This window comes from Benincasa hispida, chromosome 9 (assembly GCF_009727055.1).
Source record: "Benincasa hispida cultivar B227 chromosome 9, ASM972705v1, whole genome shotgun sequence".
NCBI lineage: Eukaryota > Viridiplantae > Streptophyta > Magnoliopsida > Cucurbitales > Cucurbitaceae > Benincasa > Benincasa hispida.
In genome coordinates, this window is record NC_052357.1 from 67,074,189 (window position 1) to 67,094,510 (window position 20,322).

The following is a 20,322-nucleotide window of genomic DNA, read 5'->3' on the forward strand; positions in this document are numbered from 1 at the left end:
TTGAGGTGGTGCAAGAGGCGCTTCGTCAAACATTAAGTGTTGTCGGAGATTAAGGGCACTATCGAACCATGAAGATATGCAGTGAGAAAGTTGAAGTACTCTTGATTACACTCCGCAATCATTCTCTCGTGCATATGGACTTTATAAATGTTGCGCTGCATGTTGATCAGCGCCTCTCTTGATGTGGCAACACTGTGTTGAATATCATCAATGCACTCCATTACTACCTCAAATCGCTTGTTGAAGAAGTGTTGTTGTTGAGAGAAACGTTGTTGTTGTTGGGAGAAGAGAGATCTCATTTCTGCTAACTCAGCAGCCATGGAGGTGATGGAGGGTTGTGCCTGCAATGTCTCGCCAGCATCATTTTGGGGTGGGCAGAGGTGCCTTCACCCAAATCGTGTGGGTCATCAACTTGCGGTGGTGGAATGGTGGGTTGCGATGATGATGCTGATGGTGAAGGTGGGGCTGTTGGGTAAACAGGTGAGAAGGTTGGGACAAGGAGGAGATTGGTAAAATGTTCGTGAAGAGGGGAAAAGGGTTACGTTGGTGGACTCTAAGGGCTTGGATGGTGACTCCAGGACCTTCTCTTTTCTCTTGTCTTCTCTTCTTCGTCTTTTTGGCGTGGGTTCTTGCGGCGCATTCAAATCGATCGCGGGCCTTTTTGCTGGCATCTCGGGGCAATGTGGGGAGTCTTTGAGGAGCAGCTTCAATATTTTGTTGTTGATGAGGCCGTGGATTTCTAGCATGGGCTCCTTATCAATGCCTACGCCCATAGACAGGCACAGACTTGAAACGATCCCCGGGAAGAAGTACTGCCCCCGGATATGCCCCACCAATGCTCTGATCTGCCTTGCAACCAACTGCCCTACGTCAATAGGAATGCTGCGTGCGATGCAGTATGCAACCATGACCCGATCCCTTGATACAGTTCTATCATGCATTGTTGGGATCAGCCGCTTCTTGACCAGGTAAACCCAGAGCCTTCCCTCCGGAAGCAAGGAATTGACCTCCAGAGTGTAGATGCCTTTGAGCAAAACCGACCACTTCGTGCCTGGTTGCGTTAATAATCTCAGCGCGTCTTCCATCTGTTGCTCTGTGGGATCATCAATAATTTTATTCACTGGTGCATCAGGGTTGTCTTTCATTTGATATATTTCGTTGATGTCCCTTGCACTGAAGGATACTGTTTCTCCTTTAAAAGTTACCGCATCCCTATTTCCATGAAGATGTCTGTGATAGAAGTCCTGCACCACCTGAGGCACAATGATGGATGGACACTGGCAGAATGTGTCCCACCCATGTTCCACAATCATGCTCGTGATAAGGTCAGGTAGTGGATTCGGCACAGGAAAAAAGCCCATTTCGATCAACATATCATCATTCTTCTTTTCCCTTGATGAACGCTTCCTGGCCAGTGCGGGTTTGCTGCTCTCCACAATTGCTTTGCCTTTTTCCTTAGCCAATGCAAGGTGGGTTACTTGTCTTTCTTTCTTTTCCCGCTTCTTGCTGTTCTTCTTTCTCGTGCTCTGCGAGTTCTTTTCCCTTCTTCTTATATAAGCGCCGCTTATTGGCTTCGCGCTTTTTCCTTTTCTTTTCCTCCAATAATCTATCCTCTTCTTCTTTCTTTTTCCTCTCTTCTTCTTCTTCTTCTCTTTCTTCTCTCGCAAATTATTCTTCAAATTGCTCAGAGGCCAGCAACAGATGCTGTTCCTTCTCGTGCTTGTATCCCTTCAAGTTTGGCAAGCTCATTGTTGCGTCGCATTTCTTCAAACTTCAATCTTCTTCTTCTATTCCCCTCTACGATGATGAGCTTGCCCCTCTCCATCTTTTCTTGCTTCTCCTCCTCTTCTTTTCTTTTTCTCTCTTCCTCTTCCAATGCCAAAATTAATCTCTGAGGGTCAATAGTTGACCCTTGTGGCGCACTCTCCCTGCGACGCCGCATTAGGGGGTTCCTTATGCTTCTTCTCCTTCTTCGGCCGTAACCAATTGCATTGTTTCAGGTTGCACCGGTTCCCTAAGTCGTGTTGTTTCGCCCCTATCCTCCCTCACGGAGGTTGATTCTCCATCCTTTTCAGGGCTCGCAGCCCTCTGCTTCTCTGTTTTTTTTTTCAGGCGCCTTTCTTCACGCTGCCGCATTTTCCTTTTTTCCCTCTCCTTCTTCTTTTTGTCCTTCGTGGCCTCCTCATCTTCATCATCATCCTTTTTTTTTCTTTATTCTTCTTTTCTTTGCGATGATGGGAAGATTCAGCCTCCTCAGCCTTCTTTCCCTTGTTCTTCTTTTTCTTCTTTTCCTCTTCTACTACTTCCAGTTGCACCACTACCGCAACTTTTGAGGTTCCGTCATAGGTTTCTGCGTTGGCAGTTACCTCAGAAGTCTCTAAGGCCAGAGTGCCTCGCTCCATCTCTTCTTCGTTCATCACTGCCTCTAGCACCACCACCTCTTCATTCACCACCACTGCCACCTCCTTCATCGACAATGGTTGGTTTATAACCCCTGCCTCGGGTAGTCCATCTCATTGCTCCAGATTGCTCAGAATGTTGCCAAACACCTCAGTGTCATCACGTCGTTTCTTCTCGCTCTCGGTTGAGACAGCTGGGGTTGGAATTGGAGTACTTTCAGTGCTTTGCCCCCTCTTGAACAGAGGAGGTCGAAAGGACAATGGGTTTCTCTGGGTCTATCGATGATTCTTGGGACGGTATGTGGTTGGGCAGTAAGCCTACGACTGGCAGCAAGGAATGTTGCCTCTCGCATGGCGATTTAGTCAGATAAAGGGGTTGATGGTGAGGTAGCTTGGTTGGAAGCTTGGTCAGCCATGGACGATAAGCTCGGGAGAACTGGAAAATCGTTGGGATGCTGGGGGAAGAAGAAAGCTATGTATGCTGGCGCTAAGATTTTTCAGAGTGCAAATGTGGTAAAAATCTCACAATAAGGGAAGGGATTCTTTTTATAGGTCAGGTCGTGGTGGGCCCAACGCGATTTTTGCGGTGACAGGCCTCGAGCAGCTAAAAAAGGCGCGTCGATCGATTTCCCTCATTTATGGAATTTCAAAAAAAAAATTGTCCTTTCGTCTGCTGAATCATCATTACTTTGGGATACGAAATGATTGGACTTCTCAAATGCAAAAAGAATTTTCTTTAATATTTTATTCGAATGGACGCAAGATAAAGATTAACGCATTGTGCTTCACCAACGCAAATGCATTTTCACTGAGGACGGGCAACAACGCATATATCCCCGCAACACAGCCCTTAACCAAACGCATTTCTGGAGGATACCTCAACATAGTGCATTTAGCTAGGACGGGTAAAGGATATATACGCGCACAACACACCCCTCGGTTTCAATGCATTTGGGTTGAATGAACGCAAAGCATGTCTTACTTAGTTCAAAATGCGTCCATTATCGCCTTGCGTACTTGTTGTTAATTGTTTCATATTATATATTTTATTTTTTTTAAAAAAAAAATCCATCAACGCAAGTTTCTACGACTTGCGGCAATAAATTTTCTCTTATTTCTCAATCATTCACCATTAAAGCTCAACGCACTAATTACATAAAAACTCAAAGAATTAAAGACGAGACAGAATTAAATGCAAAGAAGTAAATGAAGACATAAATCCATAAAGTCAAGAATGAATTAAATGCAGAATCAAAGACAAAATTCAGAATTCAAATAGATAGAAATTTAAGAAAGCATTAAACATAGTATTGAGATATGGACCGAAAATTGTATTGTCATGAGTGATCGTAATCCAAATCTCCGCAGGCGATCAGACTTGCCTGCCCAATGTCCTAAGGACATTGCTCCTTTCCTGTAGATCCTGGGGCTTCGAAATTGTTGGACAACGTTCCCGGTGCTCGACTTCTCAGTTCAAAGACCAGCTGGCCTACTTAGATCTCTAGACTTCTTATTGAAGACGCTTGCGCTTGCATCACTGCGTCGTTTTTATCCATGTATTTTTTCAACAGTGTCTCCAATGAGCTTCCCGAGGTGTTTAATGATGATGACTGCTGGGTGTGCGGTTGCCTTGGTTGCCCTTGATTGTGGTGAAAAAGAGGATTCCCTCTACTACCCCCTTGATGGTTAACTACCCCCCCTGGTTGGGATTGCCTCCCCAACCGAAGTTAGGATGGCTTCTCTAGCCCAGATTATAGGTGTTGCTGAAGGGGTTGTTCTGGATGGCGCATACTTGCTGAAGAGTCAATGAGCACATGTCTTCTCCGTGAGCCCCTCCATAATGAACACAACTAATTACGGCCACTTGAGCCGGTGTAGCCAATTATGCTGATTGTTGAGCCATGGATACTTGGTTAATTGTCATTGACTGGAGGATCGAGGTCACCGCGGCCATCTGAGTGGCCAATGTGGTCATTGTCTCTGTAGGGACAATGGCTGTTTCATTTTTCCTTCTCCGGTGCCTTGACCTCCATATCCATCATCGATCCAGTCATCCATATTCTGCGAGATGCGGTTGAAGATGACCTTAGCCTCTATGTATGTTTTATCCATAAAACCTCCTGCCTCGAAGGCGTCAGCAACAGCCTGCATTGCTCGGTTCAGACTGTTATAAAAATTTTCCATTAAGACACAATCGGGGATCTCGATATGCGGGCAGTTTTTCATCAATCTTCTAAATCGCACCCAGGCGGTTCTTAGGGTTTCATTTTCCATCTGCTCAAAGTTTAGCACATCCTTTCGTCGCCTTGAGTTAAACGGCAGGTGGGAAGAACTTCTTCATGAACCGCTCTGCCAGTTGATCCCATGAAGTGATCTCATTTGGCTCCAGTGAGTGAGCCCACCTCTTAGCCTCGTCCCTCAAGGTATAAGGGAAAAGATACAGTCTTATACCTGTCTCTTATACACATCTAGATGTGTATAAGAGACAGCTCCTTGATTCTCTACCGATACCACATTATCATTGTTGTCTGCCATGTTGGCTGTCTTCTTTCGCCTAATTCGATTCTGACGTGCCCTTGCACGAAAAGTATGCTCGATCTTAGGGTCAGCTTCGAATTTTGGCTCAGCACCAGTACTCATAAACTGTCAGACTGCTCTCCGCGTTGAACAGCCAGTACAATGAGATCTGTCCTACAAAATACCAAAAACACACTTAAACAATAAACCGTTAACTAATTCCCGAAAATGGCGCCATAAACTTGTAACGAAAATTTTGATCTAAGCTACAAGCTCATGCCCTCGTTAGCTCAGAAATACAATAATATAAATTATCGCAATTACACCCACTAACATCTTTAAGATGGAAGAAAAAGATATTTTTACTCTGTTTTGCAGGAAAACTAAGTCACCGCTTGCGCTCAAGGCTCAAGAAGAACTAATCAACGCATCTTTGTCACATTGCGCCCGTCAACCAACAATGAAGAGACGATTAACGCAATGTCGGCACAATGTGATAGTCGATCCAGAGCTGACTTTCAACCGCATGCGGTAATAAAAATAAACACCGCATGCGAATACTCGATCGAAAGATATAGCTGAACAACGCAAAAGTGGAGGATTGAGACACGTGTACAACTAACGGTTGTGCAGAATTGACGGTCTGATTGCATAACAGAAGGAATAATATCCCTCCATCTTCGGAATTTTCATAACAGCAAGTGGAGACCATAAGGCCGGAGTCAAAGGTCCTCGCCTATAAATACCCCATAGATTTCAAAGAAAAGATATGCTACTGGATACGGGGCTAATTGCTGCTAAAATGTTGAGAGAAAAGGCTAAGCTGAGTGCTTAACTGAAGAAATTCGGGAAGAAGACGAGACAAGGCCAAGAGGTAAGTCTCAGTTCTATTATGTTAAATATCCATCGAGAAGCTCTGTGTTGAGCATCCTGCTACCGGTTGAGCAAGCCTGAGAGGTAATCTCATCCATCCATCTGATCCATCCAATCCGGCAAGCAAATCTCCACCTGGATCGGTGCCAAGACGTTGGCACTTGTTTGTATATGTTCTATCTCTTTTCATCATTGTATTTCACCCTCTTTATCTCTTCATTCACACACCATGTATCAAATGCTTAATAGAGATATTAAACGTTTCGATTGCTTTCATATTCCAATTTATGTCTACTTCTATTCCTCCGTGAATCACTTTCCCCATGATGTCTTTTTAATCCCCTAGTCGTTATTATGAATTAAACGAGTACTTAACTTGTGTTAAAGAGATAAATGCGTTTAGCTAAAGCATGCTAGATGAAATCTTCACCTTTGAGAGCAGAAGTGAAGATGCCATTCTGATCTGTCGAGAGAAGGTTAGAAGAATGCATTAACTAAAGCAAATAATACTTCCAGACATGGAAGCAACCTTGCGTTCACTACGTTCGTCTTTGTTTCACCACAGACATGTGGGAGCACGGCCGATCACTGAAAGATGTACGCCAAGGGAAAATGGAACTGTACTTATAACTTCAACGCAATTAAGAAACTTGCGCTGTTTATATTAGTTATCTTTCTCTTTTTGTTTGTACATAAGACTTGCCGCCGCATTCCATGTTCTTTGCATAACCTTCACAGCCACCCTTGACCCCAACATCTTGTATCATGAGCCTATATCTTGTATCATCTAGCTTAAGTTTATTTTACTTATTTTATTATCGCATTTTACTGCTTTCCTTTACTTTACCGAAATTTTATATACTTGTGTAATCACTCTTTAAAGATTGAAAAACTTGGTCGCATATACCATGAACATACCACAATAACCTCAAACAGTCCCTGTGTTCGACCTCGGATCACACCGAGAAACTTGCGGTGGAATTATACTTGGTTACAACGTAAGGAAACTTGTGACAACACAAGACATACTACAAGAATATTCATAATTAACGCATATTAAGAAGTAGTATCTCATATTTGTATCAGCACATTGTTTAAGAATAATTTTTCCGTTACACTATGACTGAGCCTTCTCTTCCAAAGAGAAGCTGCAGCCACTATGTTCAAGCCTCGAAATCAGCTCTTAAGGGAGCAATCTCTCTACTTATCCCTACTTCGGGAAAGGAGTGAATTCCATCTTGTGGATTGAGTTCCTAGCTCCCAGATCAGACAAGTCCCCAAAAAGGTAGGCATGTTAAGTTGACAATCTGGCCACTCTCACCCATACTAATCAAAGGACCGCCCTCAAAGGCAGGAGTTTCCAAAACACTCAGGATTGAGGTCGTGTCACCTATGGTCGTTTAGGTGAAATGGAAGTCTTTAGTATCAACGCCGTTATATACAGAGTCTAGTCATCTCATGGTCCAAGTCTTATATAAACTCTTTGTATAGGACACCCCCGCTCGCATGTCTCCACATGAATGGTCAGGATCTACCATCTGTAGGAGTTTACAACAGTTGCAAACCTCTATAAAGTGGGTCGTATCCGTAGTGTCACCAGGATTAGGTATCCCACCTTAATCTTTATACTACGGGCATATTTAGGTTATCACTTAAGGCATGATCCACTTGTATATCACATATACATGTTTAAGTTCACATAAGATAACCAAGGAGCTTTGTTTATTGGATATAAGTAAATGTCAGAATTAAATAACACTTATTTTATTCATTGAAAAATGTGTATCTTTACAAAACAACGAGACTCCGGGAGAATTAGGACACCAATCCCAACAATCTCCCACTTATCCTAATGACACGGGAGACTAATGTACAATACAATAAAAATATACAATATACAATAAACTAGGGCATACCCCAGTATCATCTCTCACTTGCCCTAGACAAGATGCCGCATGTCCCGCAGACCCAGACTCTCCAGGTGACCCTCAAACACTTTAGCCGTGAGGGCCTTTGTAAAGGGATCAGCAATGTTGTATCCTATAAGGACCAGATCCTTATCTCCATAGACAAGCATATAGTCCCTCGTTCTTCGAAGATACTTGAGGATCATCTTGACTATCGTCCAGTGATCAAATCCTGGATTGGACTGATACCAACTGACAATCCCTACTGCATAGCAAATGTCGAGTCGAGTACACGACATTGCATACATCAAGCTTACTACAGCAGAAGCATAGGGAATCCGTCTCATTTCCTCAACCTCTTGAGGTGTCTTAGGAAATTGATCCTTAGACAGAATGATTCCATGCCTGAAGGGTAACAAACCCCTCTTGGAATCCTGCATCCTGTACCTAATCAACATTTGATCAATGTACAATGCCTGAGATAGGGCTAACCGTTTGTTCTTGCGATCCCGAATAATTTAGATCCCTAGAACATATTGTGCCTCACCTAAATCTTTCATTTGGAACTGGGCAACTAGCCAACGCTTAATGTCAGTCAGATACCCTACATCATTTCCAATGAGTAGGATATTATCCACATACAATACCAGGAAAGCTTTTGAGCTATTGATGATCTTCTTGTAAACACAAGGCTCATCAACATTCTGGTCAAAGCCAAACGATTTGACAGCAGTGTCAAATCTGATGTTCCAAGATCGAGATGCTTGTTTCAGCCCATAAATGGACCCATTGGGCTTGCAAACTTTTTGTGCTTGATCTGGAACTACGAACCCCTCTGGTTGAATCATATAAATGGTCTCCTCAAGATTACCATTAAGAAAGGCAGTCTTGACGTCCATTTGCCATATTTTATAATCATAAAATGTGGCTATGGACAGAAGAATCCGGATAGACTTCAACATGACAACAGGTGAGAAAGTTTTAATCTACACCTCTCTTTCGCTTAAAGATCACTTACACCCAATAGGTCTTACCCCATTAGGTGGATCAACAAGCTCCTAGATGTTATTGAAATACATAGTCTCCATTTCCTGGTTCATGGCCTTAACCCATTCATCTTTGTCAACATCCTCCATTGCTTTCTTAAAAGACAATGGATTCTCGACCCCATCATTCGTAATGACGTTTTGGGCTTCAGTCAAATCTATGTAGCGATCATTCGTAACCCTCTCACTACGTCGAGGCAGTCTCAACTCTTGAGCTGGTTGACTAGACGTTCCGACCTCAACAACTCTTGTTGATCTATCAACCTATTCAATAACCCTTATTGACCCCTCAACAGTTTCAATCTCACTAGAGATCTCACGTAAAACGAGCTTACTTCGTGGCTTATGATCCCTCATGTGATCTTCTTCCAAGAAGATAGCATTGGTTGAAACAAACACTTTGTTCTCACTCGGATCATAGAAGTATCCTCCTCTCGTTTCATTGGGGTAGCCTACAAAGAGGCAAACCTTCGAACGTGGTTCCAACTTCTTTGGGTTAGTCATTAGCACATGTATCGGACAGCCCCAAATCCTAAAGTGGCGTAAACTACCTTTACCGCCACTCTATAACTCAAAAGGTGTTTCAGAAACACTTTTTGAGGGAACGTTATTCAGGATATAACATGCAGTCTGCACTGCATAACCCCAAAACGAGTTTGGAAGATGAGCATAACTCATCATAGACCGAACCATGTCCAACAAGGTCCTGTTTCTCCTTTCTGATACACCATTCTGCTGAGGTATACCAGGGGCCGAGAGTTGGGACGCAATCCCATGTTCTATCATATAGTTCTGGAATTGGAGGTCCATATACTCTCCACCACGATCAGATCGTAATGTTTTTATCTTCTTACCTAACAAGTTTTCAACTTCAGCCTTATACTCCCTGAACTTGTCAAAGGCTTCAGACTTATGTTGTATTAGGAAGAGATACCCAAACCTTGAATAATCATCTATGAAAGAGATGAAATATTCATACCCACCTCGAGCTCTAACATTCATCGGACCACAGAGATTTGAATGTACAAGCTCTAAGGCTTCCTTGGCTCTGTAACCTTTTCCAGTAAAAGGTCATTTGGTCATCTTGCCTTCGAGGCATGATTCACATACCAACAAAGAGTTTTCTTCTAAACTCTTTAGAATTTCACTTTGCACCAACTTTTCAATCCTATTGAGATTGATGTGACCTAACCTAAGATGTCAAAGATGGGCATTTTTCTTTGGAGAAACCTTTGGTCTTTTAGCTGTTGTTGCCATACTGAACATTTTAGTGTGGAACAAGGCGTTTACGACTAATGACCTTAGTACATATAAGTTATTTTCCATTGAACCATAACCAATCTCCATTCCATTCTTGAAAATAAACATTTTATTCTTAAAAAAGGAGACGGTGTAGCCTTGTTCAATGAGACAAGAAACCGAGATTAAGTTCTGCTTAATATGAGGAACTACAAAAACATTATCCAGTAACAGATAACGTTTCTTGTCAACAAATAACTTCAGCCTACCTACAACAACAGCCGACACAACCTCACCAGTACCGACTTGAAGAGTCATCTCTCCCTGTGGCAACGTTTGCCAGGAACTAAATCCTTAGTAAGAGGAACTAACATGATTGGTAGCACCTGAATCGAGGATCCTGGCAGAATCATCATTCTCTACCAGACATGTCTCCAAGACCAATAAATCATATTTACTGTCTTGTCTCCTCTTTTGGAGAGTAGTGGGATAGAGGTCGTTTGCCATGAAATTCGTTTCACACTATTCTTTCCACTGTAAATAATCGATCATTTTAAAAGCTTTAGACGGGAATACTAATGAGTTTCTGAAAAGAAAAACACATCGACCTACGTTAGGTTTTAAGAAAATACCCGTTGTAAAACAAAACAACATCCAATAAGGTTTTAGAAAAACTAACATGAACCCCGTGTGATATCTAGTTTCACAATGACGCTTCAAAGTTTAGGACAAAAGCCGCTGAAGGGAAGTCAGTTATTCCTCCTCTGAATTGAGAAGTTCTCAACCAGTCATTAATAACAGAACAACTATTGTTCCTATAATGACAAGCCATCATTGATTTGGCCAAGAGATCATTAACTTACTTAACAATCTCCCGTAAGTGTGACTTGCCATTTTAATCCCTAGATGTCCGTCCCAAATGGCCAATCCAAAGGGAAAAAATCCGAATGGGGAAAAACCTAAAGCGACCCTATCCATTTCTAGAGTTCACCTTGATATTGAACAACTGCACAAAACTCATTCGAAGGGGGATGCTCCAAAGGCGACACGAGGGCGTACAAAATGATCTCACAATGTGAACCAATAACAGAGACCATAGGACGTGTTGACACACACCCTTCACCTACTTACTATAAACACTCTTTTCGTCCACCTTGATATTGACTCATGCAAACACCATTCGAAGGAGGATCCATCCTGGGCACCACGAGGCCAAGCATGAATCTCTCGGTGTGAACATGCAAGGAGAAACGTGAGTGGAATCATAGACATATCTGATACGCCTTTTCCTCCCACTGAGTATTTTATAACCTAGGGTTTAGCTTACTTAGAAAAANAGTGGAATCATAGACATATCTGATACGCCTTTTCCTCCCACTGAGTATTTTATAACCTAGGGTTTAGCTTACTTAGAAAAAAACATGGCTAAGTATTTTAACTAAGTGACCTTTAGGTTTTCTCAAGAGTAACATTTACCTTGGATAGTGAAACAACTTTTGATCATCATCTATTAAACTCTTTAACAGAGTCTTTGACCAAATTGTCGCATGCTTATTGAAAATCTATCTAATTCACCTTTCCAGGTAAGTTCCCAGGTAGGGGTATTACGTTTCCGTCAACTTAAGAACCTCAGCCTAGCCAGAACCCGCCTTAGACAAAAGGTCCCTTATAGATAGGTTTACAACAACTTGAATATTTTATTCAACCAATTTAATCCTATTAAACCGATTTTAAAAAATTAATCTAGGTTACTAAACTCTTTAGAACCACTTGAACTTAGATTTATCTCAATCCAAATTTAAAACCCTTTTAAAAAACTTGAGTTCACCCTAAGTCCGCATGCAACTCTGAATTATTGATTTTAGGTCTAATTTTCTTTATAACACTTATAAACGGAAACAACCACAATGCTAAGCTAACACGTGCAAGGCATTCATAATGATTATAAACTGTCTAAGTGTCATGCTCAATGAATTGTCGATTCATTGCTACTTCTTTTATATAACACTTATACAAAACTGCAATGAACCAAGCGAAACATGCTTCCATTCACCCTTAGACTATAACACTTATAAGAAAATGGTGATGCATGATAATGCTCAATGCATGCAAAATATAACTCTAATATTTCATGATGCATGCACATGCTTTCAAGTAATTTCTTCATGTAATATTATAACATTTATAATACATGATGCATGAGTAATTGCACAACCTAAGGTGGGTTTTAACTATACAACAAACGCTTTGACATATAAGTACCATACATCACATGTATAAACAACCAATGTTGATGAACCGGGTAAAATTGCCTTAAAAACACAAAAGGAAAGCTAACTATTACAAAGACAAGGAGTCTTCGGTTCAAACAGGCGAACCGGGTCTTGAACCGCTCGGAAAAAGCATCACTTCTCCAACCAACCATCGTGTACTATGCACCCCGCGATCGTCTGCACGATAAAACAAATTCTTTGTTCTATCACTTACCAGCGCTCCAGAGCTAAACGATCGTTTAGTTATTACTATATGATTGTGTACCTTTACTAAGCGATGAAGCCTGAGGTACACGATCACTTAGCGCGCTCCGCATAACGCCCGTCTTTCGCGATCGTCTAAATGACTACAATGCCGCGAAGCACCATCGCCAAGCGATCGCTAATCTAGCACCTCTGTATCGCATACGCACGATCGTATAGGTAGTTACTAAGCGATGAAGCTTGCTAACTACTCGATCTTCTAACGCGCGCCTACTCCAGCGCCTACGCGATCGTACAACCAACACTACGCGATATGGTAAACGATTTACCCCATCACTTAGCATTAGCTAAACGATTGTTTAGAAAATACTACACGAACGTCTAGAAAAAACTACTAAGTGATCGCATAGTAAAATCCCTACGATTGTTTACCTAAGGCTACACGATTCGACCAATGCTTGGTCTTCTTCTCCGTTGAGAACTGCATCGCCATGTACCGAAGCTTCATCACGAACGACTCGACGAACTCAAAACTTTTGAATTACAGACTCGATTGCGATGTTAATTTCGCCCAAAAACACAAGGGCCCTTACAATTAACACTTTGTAATAACTAAAGTTTAAACAAAATAAAAATTTAAACCCGAAACGTTCATCAAATTCATCCACAAAGAAAACAGTTAACCATAAATGCAAAAACCCACCACGACTGAAAAATGCGTTAATTTCAGATCTGTAATTTGGAATATCAGAGAACCTGGCTCTGATACCAATTGAAGAAAATCGGATCTGAGATTTCCATGAGCATCGGAAGAAATATTATTCCAAAGCACAATCATGAATGAACAATACATATACAGTTAACTTCAAACAAGTTGTTATACAATTAAAATGCAGAAATTACAGCATGAACAACAAATGAACAAGGAAGAACTCTATGAACATTTGTCGCCTCGTCTCCACGTTCCTTGCTCACGAACGCTCGAACAACAGCAACCTCGAATGCTCGATCTACATGACTGACACAGCAACGAACACTTCGCGCTCGTCCTCAACGATCGCCTCGACCACGAACTCCTCAACAACACGAACGGCCTCCACAGCACCATGAACGGCCTCCAGAAAACCTCGACGATGTTGTGTTAAGTTTGACACTACCAACAAGGCTACCTTGGTATTCTCGGTGTGAGAATCCAGAGGGTGGGCTTTGTTCGAACTTAGTATGAAGCAGACGAAGGAGGAAACACCAATCGTGTACACGACTGGGCAAGTGGGAGATGGCAAAGACCTATCGTATAGGTCGATGCCCAATCGTTTAGATAAAGTTAAGCGATCATCTAACAAAAGCTATGCGATCGTTTAGCTCATCGTTTAGCTTGGTCTGTCGCCTATAGACTCTACACGATCGTTTACTTTGGGCAAGCGATCGTCTAGCAAAACTATGTGATCATTTAGTAAATACTGCACAATCGTTTAGTTGCCTAACCATCTTTTAGTAAATCCGTATTTACTTGAAGACTACCGTGAGATCCTTTGCGCCGAAAGAAAAATCTCAAAAAAAATTTCAATCGTTTTGTAAATCTTCTTTTTAAAAAAATGAAAACCATTTTCCTTTTAAATTCATGGTTACCATGAATTCAATAACCACCCACTCACTTGGTTATTAAAGAAAAAGAATTAATTATCCAATAATTAATATTATTATAAATATAAATGATAACCAACTTATCATACTATATTTATAACCTATAGTTTTAATATTTCATCTCATGAAACATATAAACTATAGTTCTTTTTTTATTCCATGGTTCTTAATGTAAATCTCATTTACATTAATCCTCTACTAGATGTATCTCATACATCAAACCGATTATATCATATATAATCAAAATACCTCTTGTCAATTTAAACATTTCAAATCAACACCAAGAACTGATCCTCAACTGAATCCATTGAGCTACCAAGGGGACCTCATGAACCTATAGCTCAAAGCTCCAACAGTACATGAATAACTGACTAAACTCTTTAGTCACGAGATCCACCATCCGTTAATTGCCAGGCACTCCACTAAAGATCGACAACTGAACTCTTCTTACCACAAATATATTATGTGTCCATCTTAACCAATCAGCAGTGCGACAACCCTTCACAGATCGCTCATAAGTACAGCTGGGCCAATAATCATTATGTTTCTATTAGTTACATCTGTCTCTTTAAGTACCACTGATCCCTCTAATGAACATAAGTCATAGTCCTACTATGACTGAGTCTTCTCTTCCAAAAAGAAGTTGTGGCCACTATGTTCAAGCCCCGAAATCAGCCCTTAAGAGAGCAATCTCTCTACTTATCCCTACTTCGGGAAAGGAGTGAATTCCATCTTGTGGATTGAGTTCCCAGCTCCCAAATCAGACAAGTCCTCAAAAAGGTAGGCATGTTGAGTTGGCAATCTGGCCACTCTCACCCATACTAATCAAAGGATCGCCCTCAAAGGCAGGAGTTCCCAAAACACTCAAGATTGAGGTCGTGTCACCTATGGTCGTTTAGGTGAGATGCAAGTCTCTAGTATCAATGGCGTTATATACAGAGTCTAGTCATCTTATGGTTCAGGTCTTATACAAACACTTTGTATAGGAAACTCCCGCTTGCACGTCTCCACATGAATGGTCAGAATCTACCATTTGTAGGAGTTTACAACACTTACAAACCTCTACAAAGCGGGTCATATCCGTAGTGTCACCAGGATCAGGTATCCCACCTTAGTCCTTATACTACAGACCTATTTAGGTTATCACTTAAGGCATGATCCACTTGTATATCACATATACATGCTTAAGTTCACATAAGATAACCAAGAAGCTTTGTTTATAGGATATGAGTAAATGCCAAAATTAAATAATACTTATTTTATTCATTGACCAATGTATATCTTTACAAAACAACAAGACTCTGGGAGAATTAGGACACCAATCCCAACAAATTAGGGTTCAAAACCCTTACCTTTGAAGAAGAGTCTTCAATGGATTCCCTTGAACTGATGAACACCACCACAAACAACTACCTCGGTATTCTCTTGATGAAAATCCAGGAGGAATGGGGCTTTGGCTATTTTGGTGAAGGAAAAAGAGAGGAGCAAGAAGAGGAAGAAGCAAATGATTGAGAGGTGAGATTTACAGAAAAACTTTATTCTGTTAAAACACAAAGAGGAAGAGAAAAGAATAAAACCCCTCTGTTAAAAAAACTCTTTCCACTAACGTAGTGGAGAGAAAGAAGGGGGAGGGAGTTGTGGGAGTTACAACTCCCTCCCAAAAATAATTTTCAAACGAAAAAAATAAATAAATCAAAATTTATTTATTTATAAATTATTTAATATATATTCATATGATAATTACCTTATCATATAATATATATTAAATTATATGTTATATCAAATATAACATATAATATAGTTTTTATATTGTATCATATACAATATAACCTATAGTTTCTTTTCTCTCACTAATGACATTTAATATAAATCCCATTTGTATTACATTTAAATATATGAATCCAATATAATTAATATTTGAATCATATTCAAATATTTACTCTCTCATAAATACTTAATATTATAATACATCAAATACATTATAGTAATTATATCACATATAATTATATTAACTTAATTATAACACATATAATTAATTAATTCCCTCAATTAATTTGAAGAATTCAAATTAATCCAAAAACTTATTGATAACTTGTAGAAATACAAGTTATTTTTACTCTTAAGTTGGAACAACTAAGGTCTTTAATGATAAATTCTCCTCATTTATAGTAAAAACGCATAGAATTACTCAAACAATAGCAAACTCATGCAAAAGAAGTTTTATTACTAAATATCGCGGCACTAACGTATTGTATTGCAGGATCTTTACAAAAAGCTAACGCATAATCAAGAAGGTGCCGCAGGGAAAGCTCTAACGCATGGGCCATGCGTCGGAGGGAGTTCAACGCAAAGAAGATTCATTGATCAAGGCTGATTGTGTCATATCACCATTTGCAAGTATGGGCACCTGCAGCAGGCGGCACCTGAAAAGCTTTCAAGCAGTAGGCGGCGTCTGAAAAGCTTTCAAGCAGCAGGCGGTGTCTGAAAAGCTTCCAAGCAGCAGGCGGTGTCTGAAAATCTCCCAAGAGTCAAGCGGCTGACCAGGGCATGGACTTTAATGCTGACCAGGGTATGGACTTTAATGCTGCCCATTCACCATGTGGACATGACCAACGCCTATAAATAGATGAAGTCCCTCCAGAGTTCGGAGTTAGAAAATTATTCAGTTCAGAAATTATCAAGATCCCTACTCTCTGTAATTAGTGTAGTTGGGGTTTAAGCTATACTGTGGTGCTAAGACGATCAGAAGGGTTGAGAACCACCATCACCGTCGGTCAGGGAGCGGAGGAAGCCAAGCTTGAGAAAGACACTTCATCCCCTTCCTATACAAATGATTATACACAACAGAATTGAGCTAAAGAGCAAGAGATTGTACTCTGCGACTTGACTCAGTTCCTTTCATCTCATTTATCACTTTCGTTTCATTTGATTGAATATTGTTTTTATAAAGACAATTTACTTCTTTATAAAATTCATATATTTGATCCATCACATTTTTGCCATTGTTTATATCTTGTTTATGTTGAATGCATTCATACTTTATGCAAAACTTCATTTCAAACGCTTAAGTCGACTTGATCACTTGGTAAAAGCATCTTTAACTTAGACTATTCGAGAGAATAATTAAGCTACATCAAGTAGGACGTCTAGTACAGCTAGAGATAGACTTACAGGTGCATTTTGTGTTAGACACATGCATCCTAGAGATAGGTTTTGCATGTTATTCGCATTAAGAAGTGTTGAATAAAGTCTAACGCATAAACAAAAGATAAGCAAATCATCCCATCTCATCCACGTTACATTTTGATTTGTGTACATTCATCTTAGACCGACGCATCCACTCACATTAAACTTCATTTTCGCATGATCCATCACTCACAACTCAACTCTTTTGTATCATCTTGCACAGGCACAGCACTTAGTGTAAATAACACATTTCTCTTCATATATTTAGGAAAACCCCTACAATAGATATAACGCAAGGTCTGTGTTTATTTAACTGAATCCCTGAATTCGACCCTGGACTTACCAGGAACCTAAATTAGATTTATACTTGGGTCTGGTTTAGGAAAACTTGAACGTCATTAGGAGTGTTACGCGTTCTATTGCATTTCTCTAACGCACCAACGCGTTACAAATACTTAAACGTATCAAAGCATCAACGCATCACTTAGAACTTATTCTTACAATTTATTTTGTACGATACACTCCTAAAGCGAAACACGATAGCAACGAACACTTATTCTCATTAATTCCTTTGGACTACTGAGGGGACCTCATGGACCTATAGATTGAAGCTCAAACGGTACGTGAACAATTAATTAAACTCCTTTAAATCAATTATTCAGCATTCGTTAACTGTTGGACACTCCACTAAAGATCGATAGCTGAACTCTTCACACTACAGATATATTTTTATGTCCATTGGATATAACCAGTCAACGGTACAATGACCCTTCACAAATTACTCATAAGTACAGTTGGGCCAAAATTATCATTTTACTCCTATAGTTACATATATCACCTTAAGTACCACTGATCCCTCTAATGAACAATAAATCATAGTCCAACTATGATTAAACTCCTCTCATGCTAGGAGAGGGTGTAGCACCACATTATTCAAACCCTAGAATCAGACCTTAAGGGAGTAATTTATCTACTTACCTCGACGTTGAGGAATGAGTGAATTCCTTCTTATGTAGCTGTGTTCCAGCTCCTCAATCAGATGAATCCCCAAAATGGTAGACCATTTGAGTTGGCGATTTGGCCACTCTCACCCATAAAAATCAAAGGACCGCCTTCATAGGTAGGAGTTCACAACTCACTCAAGATTCAAGCCATGTTACCTATGGTCATTCTGGTGAAATGTAAGTCTTTGTTATGAATGATGTTATATAATGAGACTAAAACATTTCATGGTCCGATCTTATACAAACTCCTTTGTATAGAATATCCCCGCTCATATATCTTCACATGAGCGATTAGGATTAGATAATTTATAGCACTTTACAACAATTGTAGCATCTACAAAGCAGGCCATACTCGTAATGTCACCAGGATAAGATATTCAACCTTATCCATCTACTACAGACCATTTAGGTTATCACTTGTGTCTCTATATATATGTTCAAGCTACAAGATAACCTCGGATGTTAGTTTATTGGTTTGTGGTTAATACAACTAATTTTGAATTAAAACATCACATATTTTATTACATAAATAAAATGTTTGTACAATACAATTACAAACTATAGGACCCTACGAGATTTAGGGCATCAACCCCAACAATCTCCCACTTGATCTAAAGCAAGAGGGGTGTACAATGTAAAAGTCAAACTAAAATAGAAAATACAAAAATCAATAAACTAGGGCATAATACGCCTAGTACAAAGCTCCCACTTGCCTTAGTCTAAATGTGGCATGTTCCATCTACAAGTGACCCTTAAATACCTAACTCGTGAGGGCCTTTGTAAATGGATAGCAACGTTGTTCTCCGAAGCCATCTGCGTGGCGATCACGTCTTCTTGATGCACAATCTTTCAAATGAGATGATACTTCCGTTCTATGTGTTTCCCACACTTGTGACTTCTAGGCTCTCAGGAATTAGCCATGGCACCACTATTATCACAATAAAGTGCGATGGGTTTTGACATGGTTGGAATGACTTCTAGATCAGTCAAGAATTTCTTGAGTTAAACAGCTTCCTTAGCAGTCATAAGCTGCTACATACTCAGCCTCCATAGTGGAGTCAACAATGTACCCTTTTTTGGTGATCCTTCAGACTATTGCTCCTCTGTTAAGAGTGAACATTGATCCTGATGTGGATTTCCTAGAATCCTTATCAGTCTGGAAATCAGAGTCCATGTATCTTGTAAGGATTAAATCCTTAGAACCATACACAAACATGTAGTCCCTTGTTCTCTTTAGATACTTGAGGATATTCTTACGGCAGTCCAATGATCATATCCTGAATTAGACTGATATCTACTGACTATCCCTACTGCATAGTAGAAGTCAGGTCGAGTACATAACAGCGCATACATTAGGTTGTTAACAGTCGATGCATAGGAGATTCGTCTTATTTTCTCAACCTCTTAAGGTGTCTTAGGACACTATTCTTTAGATAATATAATTCCATGCTTAGAAGGTAATAAACCTTTCTTAGAGTTCTTCATCAAATACTTGACAAGCATCTTGTTAATGTATGATGCTTGAGATAGAGCTAGCAATTTGTTCTTTCAATCTCTAAATATTTGAATTCTTAGAACAAACTAAGTCTCTCCCAAATATTTCATTTGGAATTGGGTTACTAGCCAGTTTTTAACTTCAGTCAGTAGACCTACATCATTCCTAATGAGTAGAATATCGTCTACCTATAACACTAGGAAAGCTACTGAACAGTTGATGAAGGAAATCTAAATAGACATCCTTTGAGCAGCGGAAGTGGATCGTTCCAAATCTTATTGACAATGAACACAAACAATTACAATTTACACGGAAACAATTATGCATAATCAGAAATTACAGTATGCTACTTAAAATGAAGATATAAGGGATAGAGTATGCATACCTTTGAAGAACTCTTCTTCAAGTATCCCTTGATCAGTCAGCAACTCGTTCAATAGCACAAACTCAAACCAACGATCAGAACACGATCTCAACGAACGTCTAAATGAACCTCAATCCTAATCGAGTCCAACTCGATCCTCGAACGAAATTA

General features: G+C 40.1%; 1 protein-coding gene across 1 annotated transcript in view; it reads left to right on the top strand.

The window, feature by feature from the left end:
* Window positions 1-318: 318 nt before the first annotated feature.
* Window positions 319-20,322, top strand: part of LOC120084862 — a 46,903-nt gene continuing 26,899 nt past the window's right edge. Inside the window, 5 exon segments of the mRNA XM_039040676.1 lie at window positions 319-480; window positions 1,227-1,325; window positions 2,347-2,673; window positions 2,763-2,912; window positions 3,163-3,304. Coding sequence (XP_038896604.1) covers window positions 319-480; window positions 1,227-1,325; window positions 2,347-2,673; window positions 2,763-2,912; window positions 3,163-3,304 — 880 coding nt within the window.